Source organism: Rhincodon typus, chromosome 6 (genome assembly GCF_021869965.1).
Source record: "Rhincodon typus isolate 14 chromosome 6, sRhiTyp1.1, whole genome shotgun sequence".
Lineage (NCBI taxonomy): Eukaryota > Metazoa > Chordata > Chondrichthyes > Orectolobiformes > Rhincodontidae > Rhincodon > Rhincodon typus.
This window is the reverse complement of record NC_063337.1, coordinates 32,999,038-33,018,241: the sequence shown is the minus strand read 5'-3', so window position 1 is coordinate 33,018,241 and position 19,204 is coordinate 32,999,038. Positions and strand designations below refer to the sequence as shown.

At 39.7% G+C, this 19,204-nt stretch overlaps 1 protein-coding gene across 1 annotated transcript in view; it reads right to left on the bottom strand.

The window, feature by feature from the left end:
- Nucleotides 1-8,028, bottom strand: part of flt3 (fms related receptor tyrosine kinase 3) — a 103,656-nt gene extending 95,628 nt beyond the window's left edge. Inside the window, exon 1 of the mRNA XM_020513171.2 lies at nucleotides 7,970-8,028. Coding sequence (XP_020368760.2) covers nucleotides 7,970-8,021 — 52 coding nt within the window. The 5' untranslated portion in view covers nucleotides 8,022-8,028. The remainder of the gene's footprint in view (nucleotides 1-7,969) is intronic.
- Nucleotides 8,029-19,204: the final 11,176 nt, after the last annotated feature.

Genomic DNA, 19,204 nt, shown 5'->3' with positions numbered 1-19,204 from the left:
TGCTGCTTTGTGTTTTCCTCCTTTCTTGAATAATGATTTTCTGGAATGCTTCTACATTTTAATGAAATTTGGATGATTATAACTTGTGCCTTCACTACACCTTTTCAGACCAAGGATGCATGCAATCTGGTCATGGGAAGTTATTTGACTTTAGGTCTTTGGTTTTACCAGCACTTGGTCACAGTGGTTGCTTTAAGTTCCTTCCTCCCTTTTACCATGTGATTTTCAAGTTTCTTAGTGAAGTTTTCTAAGTCTTCTACTAAAAGACTTTCACAACACTGCCATGATTTCTGAGTCTTCTCAGTCTTGTTCAATGCCTCCTCAATTTCCTGGTTTTCCATTGTCAATTCCCCAAACACACTCTTTAGAAGACTAATACTAGCTTTAGATACTCCTTCCCTCTATTTATATACTTACAGAAGCTTGTGAGTCTCTTTTGATGTTACCAGTTAACCTTCCCTTATATTCTACTTTCAACCTTTTTTTTTCAGTTATTCTCTGCTGGTCCTTAAACCTATCTAGTCTCCTGACATATCACAAACATTTCCAGAATTATGCAGTGTTTCTTTCAATTCAATACTATCCTTACCTTTCCTGTTTAGCCACATTTATTGTATGTGCAGTTTAGTCTCCTTACTTAAAAAAAATGGACGTGCCATAGAGGAAGTTCAGTGAAGGTTCACCAGACTGATTCCCTGGGATGACTGGTATGTTACAGAAGGAGAGATTGGGTTGACTAAGTGTGTATTTATTGAGGTTTAGAAGAATGAGAAGGGATCCTGTTGAAATGTATAAACTTCTGACAGAGTTGTTTCCCCTATCTGGAGTTCTAGAACAAGGGGTCATGGTCTCATGATACAAAGTAGATGATTTGGACTGAGAAAAAGAGAAACTTCTTCATTCAGAGGGTGGTGTCTCTGTGGAATTCTACACCACATAAGGTGGTAGAAGAAATACATTGGATTTATTTAAGAAATTAGATTTTTAGGCAGCAAAGGCATTTGGGGAGAGAGCACCACATTTCCTTTGTCCAGAAGAGGGTTTGTGAATGTTTGTTTTCTTCACAGAGCAGTTCTACACATCTCTCTGTTACTATATGGTACATTGGTTTAACATATATAGGATGAATGGACTTGCAAGAGCAATGAGTTAGAATAAGCTGGCATGAAGAGTACGGGGGGCCATGAGCATGTGAGAGGCATGAGTTGGGATGGAGTATATGAAGTGCCATGGGAAGCATGGAAGGCATGAGTTGGCACAGGGAGGCGGTGGGGGGATAGTGAGAGAGTACATGGAGTGAGGATTATAAGACGTAACAGCCGAACAGAAGATCACTGAACCCGACACTATCTCGCAGTGTGTAAAGGATGTCATGCAAGGGAAAGTGATTGGTAGGAGCTGGCCAGTCAAAAGAGACAAAAACCATGGGGTGGGAGAAGCATGATCAGGACTAGCAATAGTCCTCAGCAGTGCAATGCACACCAACTTTGCAAACATATCTTTTCAGTGGTGGCTTCTATTGACCACTTTGAGAAATCTTGTTTAGTATTATAGGAACATCGCACAGGACAGTGTTATTCAATTTGCCATGCCCGTACTAGCTCTTTGCAAGAGGAGCATTGTTAGTTCCACATCCTGCTTTTTCTGCAACCTTTTAAGTTCCTCATTCTCAATGACCTGTCCAACTCCTTTTTAATATTATTCACGCAATCAACTTCCACCACCTTTTCTGGAAGAACATTCCAGATCCTGCTAACTGTCTCCCAAATGGAGGCATTTCCCATATCATCCTCAAATCTGTCATCCATGATTTTAAAGCTAACATGTCTGGTTATCAAACACTCACCAGAGAGAATATATTTTCTCTATACCCCTGCTGAGGTCTTACCAACCATTTGAAAAGCTTTAGATTTTTATAGCCACATTTCAGCTCATTTATTCCTGAATGTGGCCTGCTCAGGGCAGATCAATTTTGCAAAGCGGGACTAAAAGTCTAGCTAATTATTTGCATTTGTTGTTTTACATTCTCCTTTTGGGCCTTTATCAATGTGGTGGGCAGAGCACTTCAACATAGAATGTGCCCATGCACACCACTTCCTATACCGAATGCTTTGCCTTATGTTTCATATCTGTAAAACAGATGGAGGATTTTTCAGGAAGGCATAGAATATGTTGTTAGATAGATTTTAACCTCAGAAAATAGTTTTAAACAGGTAAATCTAATCATATTTTGTTCTTTCATTTTATCATTGCTTTGCAGATCTTATCATAGAGCCATACAGTATGGAAATAGTCCCTTTGGTCCAACTTGTCTGCGCCGACCAGTACTTCAGTACCGCATCTTGGTTGGAGAGAGTTTATGGCATTAACATTTCCAAAATAATAACATGAGCATCTTGACTGGTTTGCTTTCTATAAAAGCTATTGCAACCTGACAATTTTTTGATTCAGAACTTTCCACAATTCTAAGATTAATGATTTCAATATCTATTTGCTGCTCAGCAAACCTCCGTTATGAATTTGTGCTGTTTCATAAAAATGAAATAAAAATGCTGGCATCAAACTCAATTATGATGGTCCAGAAGTGGCATATAAAAATATAAGAACAGGAGCAGGAGTAAATTGTATGGCATTTCAAACCTGCTCCATTATTTAATATGGTCATGATTGATCTTCTATTTTAACTCAATGTCCTTGCACTATTCTAAATTCCTTAATCTCCTTAGTTTCCAAAAATATGTTAATTTCTGACTTGAACGTACAGTCATAGAGTCATAGAGATGTACAGCATGGAAACTGACCCTTTGGTCCAACTCGTCCACGCTGACCAGATATCCTAGATTAGTCTAGGCCCATTTGTCAGCATTTGGTCCAAATCCCTCTAAACCTTTCCTATTCATATCCTCATCCAGGTGCCTTTTAAATGTTGTAATTGTACTAACTTCCGTTACTTCCTCTGGCAACTCATTCCATACATGCACCACTGTCTGCATGAAAAAGTTGCCCCTTAGATCCTGTTTAAATCATTCCCCTTTCACCTTAAACCTATACCCTCTAGTTTTGGACTCCCCCACCCTGGGGAAAAGGTTTTTGCTGTTCACCCTATCCATGCCCCTCATGATTTTATAAACTTCTATGAGGTCACCCCTCAGCCTCCGATGCTCCAGGGAAAATAGCCCCAGCCTATTCAGCCTCTTCCAAAGCTCAAACCCTCCAACCCTAGCAACATTCTTGTAAATCTTTTCTGCACCCACTCAAGTTTCACAACATCCTTCCTATGGCTGGAGACCAGAATTGAATGCAGTATTCCAAAAGTGGACTGACCAATGTCCTGTACAGCTGCAACATGACCTCGCAACTCCTATACTCAGTGCACTGTCCAATAAAGGCAAGTGTACCAAATGCCTTCTTCACCATCCTGTCCACCGTGACTCCACTTTCAAGGAATTATGAACCTGCACACCAAGGTCTCTTTGTTCAGCAATGCTCCCCAGAACCTTACGATTAAGTGCATAAGTCCTGCCCTGATTTGCCTTACCAAAATGCAGCACCTCACATTTATCTAAATTAAACTCCATTGGCCAGTCCTTAGCCCATCAGCCCATCTGATCAAGGTCCTGTTGTGCACTGAGATAACCTACTTCTCTGTTCACTGCACAACCAATTTTGGTGTCATCTGCAAACTTACTAACTATACCTCCTATATTTACATCCAAATCATCGATATAAATGACAAAAAGCAGTGGGCCCAGCACCAATTTTTGTGGCAGACCACTGGACACCAGCCTCCAGTTTGAAAAGCAACCCTCCACTACCACCTTCTATCTTCTACTTTCGAGCCAGTTATGCATCCAAATGGCTGGTTATCCCTGTGTTCCATGTGATGTAACCTTGTTAACCAGTCTGCCATGCAGAACCTTGTCAAATGCCTTAGTGAATTCCATACAGGCCACGTCCATCTCTCTGCCTTCATCAATCCTCTTCATCACTTCCTCAAAGAACTCAAACAAGTTAGTAAGAAACAATTTCCCACGCACAAAGCCATGTTGACTATCCCTAATCAGTCCTTGACTTTCCACATACATGTAAATCCTGTCCCTCGGATTCAATATACTTTAAAACTGAATATTCATAGCCATTTTGAAAGGAAATCCCAATGATTCACAACTCTTTGAGTGAGGCAATTTTTCATTTACTGGGTTATAATATCAAAATCTTATTCTGAAATTGTTTTCCCTAGATATAGATTCCCAGCCTCGGGAAATATACTTTCAGATCTACAGTGTCACGTTCCTTAAGAACTTTACATTTCAATGAAAGCTCTTCTCACTCTTTCAAACTCCAGGGAATATAGGCCTAGTCTACTCAATTTCTCATAGGACAATCCTGTCAACCCAGGAATGAGTGCAATAAGGGAGAGTCCTTAGGTTGCTATCAGCATCTTTCCATCTATGTAAGAAGACATACGCAACAAACTCATTGGGGTGGGAAAGATTCATATACTCCTTAAGGAAAGAGACAAAAACTGTACTCAGTATTCCAGGTGTGGTCTCAATGAGACCCAAAATAATGGCAATGAGAGCTCCTTACTCTAATATTTCAATCCCTTTGTATTTAATTCTAACATGCCATTTGCATTTGTGATTGTTTCCTGGACATGGACATTAATGATCTGAGTACAAAAAGCACAGAAGTTTATGCATGATGATAGGTGGCATCAGAATCAGGTTATAACAATGACTATTAGCCCAGCATTTCAAGCCAGTTTAGTGGGGGAGACATTGTCCACCTCCTTCTGCAATCTGCAAAGAATGTCTGGAAAGTATCTTTTGTCGGGGTTCATACTGAGCAATTGCATGATGCAGGACTCTTGTTCTACTGGCTAATTCCAGAGATGAACATTGAGATAAACAGCACTGCTGCTGGAGGACTGTCAGTTTTGGTGAAAAATGTTAGTAAGGACTGAGTATTGCAGACTGGTACATTCCAGGTTCAGAACGTGGAATGGTGAAAGGCTCCTGTTGAATGTTGATCTGTCATAGCACATGGAAGGGCTAGAAAATGTGTAAAATCTCTATAGGATGGGTCTGGCATCTTTCCCACAGGATGTATTGTAAATATTGGGAGCAATTGCAATTGCATTGCATCAGAAAAATACAAATACTTTGAGGAATAAAGTATATCGCTTGTAAAAACTATTACCGCGACTACATACTCAGGTTCAATAAAAACTGAAATTGTTAGAGAAACTCAGCAAGTCTGGCAGCATCTGTGAAGAGAAAGCAGAGTTAATGTCCAGTGTCCCTACTCTAAAACTGATAGTAGCTAAGAAAAGGTAGAATATATGCTGATGACAGTGGCAGGGATGAATGGGAGAAACAAGTGAGCAGATGGTTGGGAGAGACTGAGTCCAGGAGGCAACAAGAAACTAGGTGTAATTTTATTTTACATACTCAGGTTTATGATTTGGAAGATGATGGCTATTAATGTTACATTGCTTTGATTATATTATGCAAGAAAAGACTCTTAAGTCAAAGAATCACAGAATTGTTAAGGTGTAAAAGGTCATTTGGCCATCATGTCTGTACCTATTACTTAGTCTTTTTCCCCATACCCCTCCACACTATTTCTATCCAACTAATCATCCAACGCTTCTTGAATGCCTCAATTGAACCTGCTTCCATCTCATTTCCAAGCAATGCATTCCACACACGCTGTGTGAAAATGGGTTTTTTTCCTCACCTTATCAGCGCTTCGTTTGTATATCAATTTAAATGTTGCGGGTCTCTAGACTAAATGTACGTTTTTGGTTGGTTTTCTTTGGCAGCATCATGTGTAGGATATAATTCGCGCGGTTAGAGGATGGCAGATGTTTGTGCCTGTGGAACGGTGTCAAGTCGCAATCTGAGGTTTAGTTTCCCCTCAGAATGAAGGAGTAAAAGTATTGTTAGTAGCAAAGGGGAAATGTTTGGCGTGTGAGCAGCGGGGGAGGGGGGCGCACATTTTGTTTCACTGTTTTCCGGATCACTGCCCGGGTAAGGGACATTTTAAGAACGAGAGGAAAAAATGTGTCACTGGTACTTTCGAGCTTGTTTATGTCTTCTTTCCGCTTTTGCCACACGTGTTTCAACTACAGATGAAAAAAAAGGTGAGTAGAGGTCTCAGATTTTTGATTTAGTAATTCGAAAACTCGCACTGACTCCACATTTGCTACTCCCGCACGTTGGATTTCACGCTGCAGTTTCCTTCTGTTTAAATGCTACAGATAGATTACTGTTATCATATAAAATCTGCATTTCCTTTCGTCTTTTCTGTCCACTATTAATTTTACCCGAACCATTAGGTGGTACCGTGGTTTAGTGATTAGCACTATTGCTGTCTCTCAGTGCCAGGGCTCGGGTTCGGTTCCAGCCTCGGATAAGTGTCTGTGTGGAGCTTGCACGTTTTCCCCGTGTCTGCTTGGCTTTCCTCCCACAGTCCAAAGATGTGTAGGTTAGCCATGCTAAATTGTCCATCGTGTTCAAGAATCTGCAGGGTCATTTTTTTATGTGTTTCTGAACAGGCTAGGTGGATTAGCCATGGGCGGATGAGGGGTGGATGCTCCTTAGAGGGTCGGTGTGGACTGGACGGGTCGAATAGCCTGCTTCCACACTGCAAGAGATTCTACGAATCTAATATTGCTGTTCCTCACAAGGTAAATCATTCTGTGCAGTTAATAAGTTTTCTGTCTCTCAGCTTTCCTTTTCACAGGAGAAATAGTCTTGCCAACCCTTTGGCTATTCATTGACTGAAGCGGTGTTCTAGATGTTAGAAAGCAACTCTGTATCCTCTGTCAGATCAGGTGCAGATTTCAGATCTAAACCAACAATACTGGCAATCTTGTTCCGGAAGTAGATATTCTTTAAACTCAATGCAGTTTATATGTTCATACAGAAGTGAAAACATGAGCCTAAAAGTATTGTTATTTTCATGCAAACTGCACATGTCCCCGTTAGGGCACATGTCCCCGTTAGGAGAGGTTTCCAAACTTTTGGCCAGTGACATTTCTGACATACTCCTAAACACGCAAAAATTACCATGCAAATGGGAATTTCCAGTTGCATTTATAAGCAGCAAGGTAGATATTTAACAATGCGAATCGTTGTTACTTTTTCGCCCCATCATTGTTAAACATCAAATCCAAAGGCACGTCCTCCTCAGTAGTTTGCTTATCTGCTGTTACACAAGATAGAACTTGTATATTTACTTCCATCTTTCACCTGCGGCTGGAAAACAATTCCAATCTTGGCGTGTTCCGTAATGGCTATGAATGCTGTCTTTTTAGTTTCATAACGCTGCACGAATTATAAACTGGGACCCCAAGGGTAGGAAATTGATTCTATGCGCCTTATGTGAGGAGTATAGAACAAAACATGTATTAGAGATTGTTTCCAAATCGAAGCCCTGCTCTTTTTTAAAAAAAACCTTTATCATATCTTATTATATAGTTACGATTCTGTGTCACCGCAATAGAAAACTGACTTTTCCATGCTTAAATAAAAGAGATACAATGTTTAAGAAAATGGCTCAAAAAGTAATTACAACTGGCGGTCTAGATGCAACGGTCCGCTTTCAACTATGTTGGACCGAAATGGTTCCATCGATATGAACTGCCGCTACATACACGTGAGCGACCCAGATCCACGCATCAACAAAGGAAACAAAAACAAATGTACCTGTTCGCGTTGTTAAATGTCTATGTTGACCGTATCTCTTCTCGCAATTTGAACCAATATAATGGCATTTAAACTAGTTTGCAGCATAAGCTGAAAAACGTTTAGTCAACAATTAAGATATTACATCTTTCCACAATAAACAATATCACATATGCAATTCAAATCTCTCCATACTACTACTCACGACACATTTGGTCTTTCAAAGAAGTTTAAAAGCCCATTGCTAAGCACTGGTGTCAGATATATATACGTACTCAGAACCAGGAAAAAGAGCCTGCTTGCTGTTTCAAACATGAATTCCAACATTGTGGTTCTACACATTTTATCAAAAACAGGATATGAAAATATATACTGAGATACTCCACAAGTGCACTGTGCCAAGCATTAAAGCTGAAAGTGACTGTGAGTTTTATTTAACCTGTTCATACGTCACTCAACAGGAACCAGTGCAAAGGACTTAGCCCTCCCTCTTTTCAATAATGCTCTCATTAATTTCCAATGAGAAAATATAAATAATAATCTTATTTTTATTTTGCTCTTTGACTCCTGACAAAATTTCTAAATTCAATTTTAGCTTATTTAACAAAAGTTTTTTTTAAATTTCATAGCAAAGAAGCGTATATTCTGCCATTATCTTTCTGACGTTATTTGCGATCAAACGGAATATCTTCAAACATTCTGCTTTACATGGAACATTCAAAAATTAAGTTGATCGAGTTTGATATTAAATTGAAATTCTACAATGAGCCTACAATCTGCAAAAAAAAACTTTTTAAAAAATTTATAATTCTTGCAGTGAAAGCATCATTGACAATTATTTACAAAGTTAATACCCCAGGGGGAAAATTATGGTGGGTCTTTGTTTTGACTGGACAGCAATGATTTGATGCAAATGAGTACATTGTTTGGCCAGAATGTGGGCAGTTATGAGTCACCGTATGAGATTGTAGTGATATATAGGCCAGATCAGGTTAAGAATGGATGTTAAAGAACATCAGGCAACCTTCGGGGTTTTTAAAATCATATTTAATTATATTTACGCATAGTACTTTTTCGTTTTATTTCTATGTGCTTTTGTACACAGGTCCTACAGATTACTAGTTCAGTAATAAGACCATACCATCAGAATGTACAATGAACATACTGAAAGTAAGTCATCTCATGACTTAGTTAAAAAAAAACACCTATGAGGGGATTTTCAGCAATGAAATTAGTTTCAGAATACCACATACGTGGAAGAGAAGTTGTTTGAATAGGATTTTGACCAACACTGTGAAGTTGTTAGGTAATCCAGGCTATTTCAAACGTCACAGTGAATGGGGAATTTATACAGGGCTTGAGTCTCTGACCAACATTTGAAAATACATTTCTTATACAAATGATTAAAATAATTTATTGAAATTAATGATTCAATTGTTCAATGCCAATAAACAGCTGAGTGCCCAATGGAAGCATTGCAAGTATTAAGATTTGAAGGAGTACTTTGGTGCTCACAAATGGATTGCTGTATAGACTGAAGAATTGTCAGCTGGTAAACAAAGCAAAAATAGTGGTACAAATCAAATCCATCAACATTGCATTTCTCTAAAACAGGTGCAAGTATAGGAAAGGTACATAGTTTGAAAGTATCATTCATGTCACATGAATGTAACCATGCAACAGGTGAGGTCAGGGCTGTGCAAATTAATGACAAGAAGCGCCATGATTAAAAAATAATCAAAACACACTATATTAAAAGCTCGCTGCTGTTCATCAATAATACCAAAATTTAGACACATTTATGGATTTCTGTTGTTACAAAGTTGTGTAGAGTAATTGTGAATTGGAAGGCAGGCAGCGAGAATTTGTTTGTAAAAAGAAATGATAAGGGGGGAAGAGTGCGTAGTCCCTTTAAGAGGTGATGTACTTTTCTAAGTTTGGAGATTTAAATGAAAATGTATCCGTAAGCTGCTGAATAGGTACAGACAGTTCGGAAATTGAAACATGTATCAATTGGCTGTGTGATTGCAAACCTTAGGGTTGTTTTGATGTTTTGGAAACTAACTGGAATCAGTCAATTAATTTAAGCCAAGCACTTAGCGATTGAAAGCCAATTGAATCTGCTCCTATGATGCTGCTTGGCCTGCTGTGTTCATCCAGCCTTGCACCTTGTTGTCTCGGATTCTCCAGCATCTGCAGTTCCTACTATCTCTGAATTTAAATCTGATGGTTTTGACAACCTTGAATCAATGCTGTTGTAAGAAAATTGATATGTCATCAAAGGTATGTAAGGAGAGGGTTTTTGAAAATCAGTGTGACAGCGACCCGCCATCTGAGAAATAAGCATCTAATTCTCACAAGAAATTACCAAACTCTCTAAGAAAGCACCATCTATCCATAAAAGGTACAATGGCACTTCTAACTAAGAGTTCTCACAGAAGACTTCATAGAGAAAACATCCCTGACAGCTGGATCAGTGGAAGAAATGCATTTATGACTTCAAAATAGCAACAGAAAGGCATGTAGACTTTGAGAGACTAAGTTTTAATTTATTTTCTTATTATTTGGGTTTATATAAGTGGGACTTGTGTTTATTGGAACAGCATACCAGTAGAATTTAGTTCAATTAGGGAATAGTTGGTAGTTAAGGTGGAATTTTTTGGGTTTTTTTTCTAATTCTGCTAATTTGTGCACTGTTAGGGTTAAATAAATTGTTACTTGTTACTTACAAAGTGGATATCAGGGAATTTCTTCCATTTAACCGCCCCTTCGCCGTAACAATTTAACAGATTAGATGAGGTAAGCTTCTCTGGGTGTTTCGGGTTTAATTATTACAAGGAGACCTCTACTCTTGCTATAAGAAATCGAGGGCTTGTGTTTCAATTTTAGTTATCAGTGGGCTTCGACCTCCCCTTCCTAACACTATCCTGCTTTACTGATGCATATAAATATATATGTATTAATATCGAGGAAAGAGAACATTTTATTAGCAACAATATTTCTAAGCTTTTGACTTTAAATTGTTAATTTGATACTGCTTTCTCACAAATACAATGGACCTAAAATATTAAAATATCAAAACAAGCAATTTAATTCGCATAAATTATTTCCTTAAATGAAAATGTGAACCTCTTAAAACAATTTCAGCTGTTGGATTTCCTTGGGGAGACATTTAATATCTGGACAGTATGCTGTTATTTACATTTTCAAGCAGTAGTGTAAAATTTTATTCAATTAGCTTTTCAACCTGCTTTTTATGAAATTCATACTTGAGAACACAGTTATACTGGAGTGGAATTTACAACTTCAGTGTAGATGATATCTGTGGCTATCTTTGCTGTTCTGTTCCTCAGTCTCTGGACATAAAGGTTCAACATTCAATTCTTCAATAATTTAACTTTTGTTTTTAAAGTAATTGTACAGCTGCTGTGGAACTTTGATAAAACACTATCTTACACATTCACAATTTATGAACTGTTTGCTTTTGTTTTGTAATCTCTTGAGTTGCCATTTAGCCACCTGATGATTTCATCCACTTAGCAAACTTGTTCTGAGATGTCTCTGCTTTGTTCTTGAACTATTGCACTACTTTCTTTTAGGCTTCTCCATCTGGATGTCTTCCAGCAAAGGTACTATGCTTTTGAGTGAAATGCCTCTTAAGATTTGATTTCTTGGTGTTGGCTAATTTCTTATTGCAAATGAGAAACACAGGGAGACTGGCCAGATTTGGAATGAATGCGAATGAATCAGTCCATTCATCTTGAAAATCTGAATTTTCCTCTTCAATTCTTCTCTCCTTTGAAGCCATTTCCAAAGCAGACTCAAAACAAGGACGGGGTAAGTTTGTCCCCTTTCAGTGATTATGTGCCTGCTTGCACACAAGGCACGTGCTTACCAACACAGACCCAGCATCAGGGCCAGAGTGAGACTGCTCTTTTATTGATTAATGTGCTTCCCTGCACGTGTTCACCAGCACAGCATCAGGACTATCAAAAGCATTTCTGTTACAATTGACTAATCAGCTTCTATTTGTTGTCATTCGACCAATGACAGTTTTATTCCAGTTTTAATGATCAATCAGAATGCACCATTGTAGATGTGCTTTTTAAACAGATCAACCAGGGTTAGAGTGAGTGTGATGTGTTATTGATTATTGAGTCTGTTTGTAGGTGACCCATATGATTCGATGGTGGTCAACAATGTACAAAAGCCTTTTGTGGTGCAGTGGTAATGACCCTATCTCTCAGCCAGCAGGTCTGCGTTCAAGTCATACCTGAACTATGTCATAACTTCTTTGAACAGGTTGATTGGAAACTATCCAATAGTGCACAGTCTCATTTTCCCTGGCAAAACATTCGACAAACAAGAATGTTTAGATAACTGATTTTTTAAATGTGTTTCTGAACTGGGAGTACATTGGAGAACTATTCTCTGAAAATGTTTTCAGTAAATGTTTGAAAGATGTGTCCCTTTGTGAACTAGAGTCATAAAGTTGTACAGCACGGATACAGACCATTTGGCCCATATTCCTCGAAACCCTTCCAATTCATGTACACATCTAGATGACTTTTAAGTGTTGTAATTGTACCAACCTCCACCATTTCCTCTGGCAGCTCATTCCATACATGCACCACCCTCTGCATGAAAAAGCTGCCCCTTAGGTTCCTTTTATATCTTTCCCCTCTCACCTTAAACTTAACCTTTCTAGTTTTGGACTCCCGTACCCTGGGAATAAGACCTTGGCTATTCACCCTATCCATGCCTCTCATGAGTTTATAAACCTCCATAAGGTCATTCCTCAGCCTCCGCTGCTCCAGAGAAAATAGCCCCAGCGTATTACGGAAGCCACACATTGGATTCCAGGGTCTCACAAGCTGCCAAGTCCTACATTAGGTTAAACAACTCATAAATGTGAGCCTGACTAAGACACAATAGGCAAAATGTTATGTCTTAAGACTAAATGTGGAGATTGGCCTAAAAAACCAGACGTACTTCTGCTCAGTGGTGAGGCAGATTTTCTCATGCAGTTACATTCTTTTAAGTTCTTTACATATTCAGTATAGGTAAGGAGCCAAATTTTTGTGAACGGAAGTTCTGGCTCCTGTTGGGACCTTCCAGGCATTCTGGTTAAAAGGCAACCAGACAGCATCACTCTCCACAAATTAGCTCATCTCCCCACCTCTGCTCATCACCCCTACTCATCCCTGAAAATTCCTGAAATATGCCTGAAGAATGTCCCATACTTCAGTGATACCTGTCTAAGGCTGCTTCTGCAGGGTGTCTGTGAGAGAAAGCTTGTTTTGTTTTGTACAGTGGCAACAAAAGGCCAACCCAAGTCACCAAAGCAGCCAGAGCTGACCTGACTGTGGAGGTCAGTACCTGTGTGAACCATCAATGTCCAAGAGGATGAATGATTTGCTGCACACCATCAAGCTAAGTCCCACTGTGTACTCAATGATTCATGACCCAATGAATATGGGTTTTCATTGTCAACTTGCTACTTCATAGGATTATCACCTACAAGATTGACTGCCAACATCTCCGTCACCTCATGTGCAATCAATGTGTGTCACTTCATTGCACCTACCAGGATTGAACTTCTAGCACAACAGTGCTACTTCTGAATCTGCCCTGGTTTACACTTCAAACATAAATGGAGCTACACTCAGCAACTTATGCACTATCAGCTCATTGATCTCATCGCAATGAGGTGAACTTACACATCTGATAGCTTTTCACTATAGGCTTGCATGGGACAAGGATACATTTTTGAAGAAGGGTTTAGGCCCGAAACGTCAGCCTTCCTGCTCCTCTGATGCTGCTTGGCCTGCTGTGTTCATCCAGCTCTACACCTTGTATATCTACAACCAGAAAAGATGGCTTCAGGAAGAACACCTCACAGGGTTAAGAGGCACACACACTGTTTACAGTTTCATTGATTTCTTTCAACTCTAGCTCCTCGACCACATTGAACCAACTTTCATTCAGGGCCCTTGACCTGCTAACTTACTCCATACACTGTCTTCTTACAAATATTGCATTTTGGTGATGACAAGTCTGAGGATTCGCGAATGTATCTGTATCTATCAACGCAGGCAAGATGCTCATGTACCTATGCTAATGTCTCTCAATGCTTCTCTCCTTCTGCAGGAGAAAAAGGTGTACAATTAGTGCAGGCATGCTAAGCAAGGGTGAATTTCTAACATAAGGGTTCTCACTTTTAGGGAGAAGGCTGCTGAGTTGGCAGGTGTGCAATGGGACTGGGCTTGTGCTGAAGGGTTGATTGATATGCGCAGCCATTTATTAAGATCCAACTAAGCAACCGCCTTAGTCCCCAGGCACACTTCTCCCAGCCTGTCAAAGCACACCTTTTTCCTTTTAAGAATCCCTACAGTGTGGAAACAGGCCCTTCTGCCCCACAAGTCCACACCACCGTCAGTGCATCCCACCCAGACCCATAACCCTATACCCCACCTAAACTACTCATCCCTGAATACTATGGGCAATTTAGCATGGCCAATCCACCTAGCCTGCACATTTTTGGACTGTGGGAGGAAGCCGGAGCACCCAGAGGAAACCCAAGCAGACAGGGGGAGAATGTGCAAACTCCAGACAGACAGTTGCCCGAGGGTGGAATCAAACCCGGGTCCCTGGTGCTGTGAGGTTGCAGTGCTAACCACCGAGCCACTGTGCCGCCCAACAAGCAGCCAGGAGTCTCAATGGAAATGCAATGAAGGTCTTCTATCCTCCACCAGTGGAGAGACATTCATCTTGATGGTATATATCTAGAGTAGGCTTAAGAGTCACATTGTGGTGTGTACAGCACTGGCATGGGCTCGCAGCTGGAGGAGGAATAAATGGCAGAAGGCTCTGACACTTGGAGAACTGCTGCAGCACAGGGCTCTGTTGAGTCCAGTGCTAATAATGAGCATCTGGACTCAACCATAAGTGAGCAGATGGAGATGAATAATAAAACAAGGAATATCTGACAGCCGCACAACCTTGCAACTTTCAGCCTAGATGACAATTTAATCACCATGCCTTTAACTTGCAAATGCACAGGCCTCTGAAACATCTTGCATGGTTCAATGTGCTATAATCAAGCCCGTCACTACCCAGCATCATTTGCAGTGATGTCCTTATTACCAAAGATTAATGCACAGGAGGACATGATTGGGAGGTAGCTGTTTGCTGCTTTAACAACTGATTTGCTTTCACTGCATTGAGATTTTCCTTTTCGTGCAAAAAATTAACCTACGGTGCTAGAACTAGCTAGAACTTTTTTCACTTCATGTACCCATTACTTTAGTTGTAAGTAGTTTTGCTGTGCTCTAACATGAAGAACAGATCTGTGCGTCCTTATTTTTGCATTGCAAAATCTCTAAGTCATATTTAAAACAGATCTAAGGGGCAGCTTTTTCATGCAGAGGTGGGTGTGGGTATGGAATGAGCTGCCAGAGGAATTGTGGAGGCTGGTACAATTGAATAGGAAGGGTTTAGAGGGATATGGGCCAAATGCTGGTAAATAGGACTAGATTATTTTAGGATATCTGGTCAGGGGATATGGATGAGTTGGATCAAAGACTCTGTTTCTATACTGTACATCTCTATGACTCAATCAACACCAAAAATCATGACCATTTTTTCTGGACCTCGGCCTAGGAAAATATCATCCCTGCACCTAGTCTTTCAGTCCTGTCAGAATTTTATATATTTCAATGAGAACCTTCTGATTCTCTAATCTCAAATGAATATAGGCATGCAGTTAGTTGGACCTTGTTGTGTACAAAATGGCTGCTGTTTCCAATATTGTAATGTGACCATACTTCAAAGGTATTTAATTGGATGTAAAGTGTTTTGGAGTTTTCTCAGACAGGTCTTTCTTTTTACTTTAAAATCAGCTAATGTTTGAATCCAATCGTACAGTTCTTATCTCATCTGACCGCACCTTGTATACTGTGTTCAGTTCTGATTGTTGAGACACAAGAAATATTTAGCACTGCCTTCCGTGCACAAAGGAGCTGTTCTCTAGACTGTTACTTTAAAATACATTACTAGAGGAAGAGAAAGCGTACAAATACTACAAATTAGTAAAAGACAAAATTGGAACTAATATTTGGAAGCTGTGTGCACAAAGAGTGAATGAGGTGGTGGAGCCAAAAACACTGGAATAATTTCAGAGCCAGTTTGATCCTGCAATAGAGTTCTGAGTGGATGATCCAAAGTAGGTTAATTTTTTTTATTCATTCACAAGTGTGTCACAGGCTAGGGCAGGTAAGACAGCAGTTTCCTTCCCTTTAAGACATTAGTGAACCAGATAGGTTTTTTTTCAACAATTGACAATGATTTCATGGTCATCAGTAGACTCTTAAAATCCAGATTTTTATTCAACGAAAATCCATCATCTGCCATGTCAGGATTCAAACCCAGGTTCCCAGAATATTATCTGGGTTTCAGGATTAATAGTCTAGTGATAGTATCACTAGACCATCACTTTGATCATTTATAATTATCCATAATGTAAAGTCTTGTTATTTATTCCTGATTTGGCAGTTGTTTTGATATCATAGCTGTGCATTGAGCTTCCCCAGCAATTAATATAAAGAAACAACTCATCAATACTTGGATAGACAAGTGGTAGCTGCTTACTTGAGTGTATGCAGCTTGATGAAAACAAAACTTTTCATTTTCTAACTGGAAATGGATTGAGGGAATAAAACCACGATCACTGCATTGCTCAAAATACAGAAGACGCAGCAGCCAGATTTGCCTCTAAAAGTGACTAAATGAGTTGGGAAAATTTAATCATAAGTACCATTAATCAGAGAAGTCACCCATTGCTGAAACGATTAGAATCTGGAAGGAGGTTTTGATGAAGAGTCATTGGATTTGAAATGTTAATGTTGTTTCTCTCTACACAGTTGCTGCCAGACCTGCTGTGTTTCTCCAACAATTTCTGCTTTTATTTCAGATCTCTAGTATCCACAGTTCTTTGTGTTCTTGTAGTTCTTGAAAGGGGCTATTCATCCGGCCAAAGGCTTGTTCTCCCTTTTGCTTGCTGGTGGTAGGCTTAGAATGAACCTATCAGCAGCAAATATGGGAGACAAGCAGCTTGTGATTGAAGGAGCAATGATGAAGTGATTGGCATGGTGAGCAAGTCTGTTGAGGCCAGAGGAATGAGCCAGGAGAAGCGGAACAGCGGAGGCTGTAGGGCTATTCAACTAGAGGGTGGGCAGGATGGAGTATGTCAACTGGGGTGATAAGCTGGAGACTGGGGGTGGTGAGTCTGCAAACAGGGGAGAGGAGCAGCATCTGTAGAAGGGGAGGAGGGAGTGCTGGGTGAAGGGTACGGTTTTAAACTTTTCTACAAAGGAATTGTGCATTTGCAATGAACACTGTCAATTGGATATTTTAGTACTGAACAGTTGTATTTCATAAAGATTCAGATTTATGTCTTATCACAGCTGAAAGCATCTCACATACTGTGAATTACTTGAAGTGAAAAGACTGTGTTTGCAACCGTTTAACTGTGCTTCACCAGTCCATGCAAAGTTCGTTTGTAGTTATTGGTTTTGTATATAGATGAATTTCAGTTTCTTTTTAAATTTATTGCTAACCTATGCCTGTAATCACATACCAATTTACAGACTCAGGTGCCATGACATAAAGGCATTCCTTATGTGTGTGGCTTTAAGTTGAATGGAGCAGTGATGATTATTGAGGATGTGTTGAATTATTCTAATTCTGCTTTTGTGTGAATTCAAGTACCCCATTTGACAACACAAGTACAGAAAGTAATGTTACTATGTTACTAATAAAGGAGTAACTGATAAACAAAAAGCTGAAGTATGTCTCCAACTTAGAAAATCATTTTGCTGTTTATAGAGCAAAAGTGCATTCCGATTAAGCCAAGGGGTTAAACATGTCCTGAGCAGGAGCACAATATGGACAATAGTGAACGTGCAGTCAATTTTCTTTGAAAGATCAGGCTGGGTATAAAATGATTCACTGGTGCCAATTTTCTGATATTGTCCAAGACCCGTTTTGCATAAGCTGAACTTTAATGCAGCTGCTGGAAAACAAAATCAGACATTTCAATGATTTGTAAATCCTCAGATAAGGAAGTATTTCATGCCCGGATGCAGCAAAATGTGGGGAGGTGGTGATACAGTCTATCAATCCAGAACACTAATTAATGCTCTGGGTACATGGCTTCAAATCACACCGTTGCAGCTACAGGAATGTAATTTCAATTAACACATTTGGAATTTTAAGAAGTTTTGATAGTTGTTAAAAAAAATCCATTTGATTCAGTAATGTTCTTTACAGAAGGAAATCGTCCATCCTTATTTGGTCTGCTTTGTTTGTGGTCCTAGTTCCACAGCAATGTGGTCAACTCTGCTATGGCCTAGTGTCACTTGTATCAAACTGCTACAGAGTCTTCAAAGGTTGAAACCAGATAGCATTGCCTTAGGCACCAGAAACAACAGCAAAACTAGTCCTGTTGAACCTGTAAAGCTGTCCTTGCTAACATCTGGAGCTTGTATCAAATTTGGGAGAACTATCCCACAGATTAATCAAGAAGCAGTCTGATGTAGTCATATTCACCAAATCACACTTTTCATACAATGTCCCAGATACCACTATCATTATCCCTGGGAATATCCTATCCCACTGGCAGAACAGATGTCACAGAGATGGTGATACAGTAGTATACAGTGTAGGGAAGTTGTCCTGAAAGTTATCAACCTTGATGCTAGACTCCATGAAGTCTCATGGAATCAGGTCAAACATGGGCAAGGAAACTTCCTGTTGATGACCACCTACCACCCTTCTGGATGATTCCTCTATTTTTAACATCAAATAGAATAAACACTGAGGGTGGTAAGGGTACAGAATATACTCTGGCCAGGAGACTTCAATGTCTAACACCTAAGAGTGATTCAGTGCCACCACTGCTGACCAAGCTGGCTGAATGCTGAAAGACGTAGTTACAAGACTGGATCTATGGCAGGTTGTAAGAAAACCAACAAGATGGAAAATCTAACTTAATCTAGCCCTTACCAATCTACCTGTTGCAGATGAATTCTGTCCAGGACCATATTGATAGCAGTGACCACTGCCCGGTCTTTGTGAAAATGAAGTCCTGTCTTCACATTGAAGATATTCTCAAACAGGTTGTGTGGCACTGCTATTTTGCTAGGTGGGATTGATTTCAAACAGATCTAGCAATATTAGAATGGGAATCCATGAGACTCCATGGGCAATCAGCAGCAGAATTGGATCCAAACACAATCTGTAAACTCATGACCCAGCTAATTATCCAATCTTCCGCTACCAGGCAGGGATCAACGCTTATTCAATTAACACTACAGGAAGGTATACCAGGAGCTGCACTAGGTATACCTAAGAATGAGGTGACAATTTGATGAAGCTCCAATTTAGGATTACTTGCATCCCAAACAGCAGATGCACCATGCTAGTCAATCACACAACTGTGAGGTCTAAGC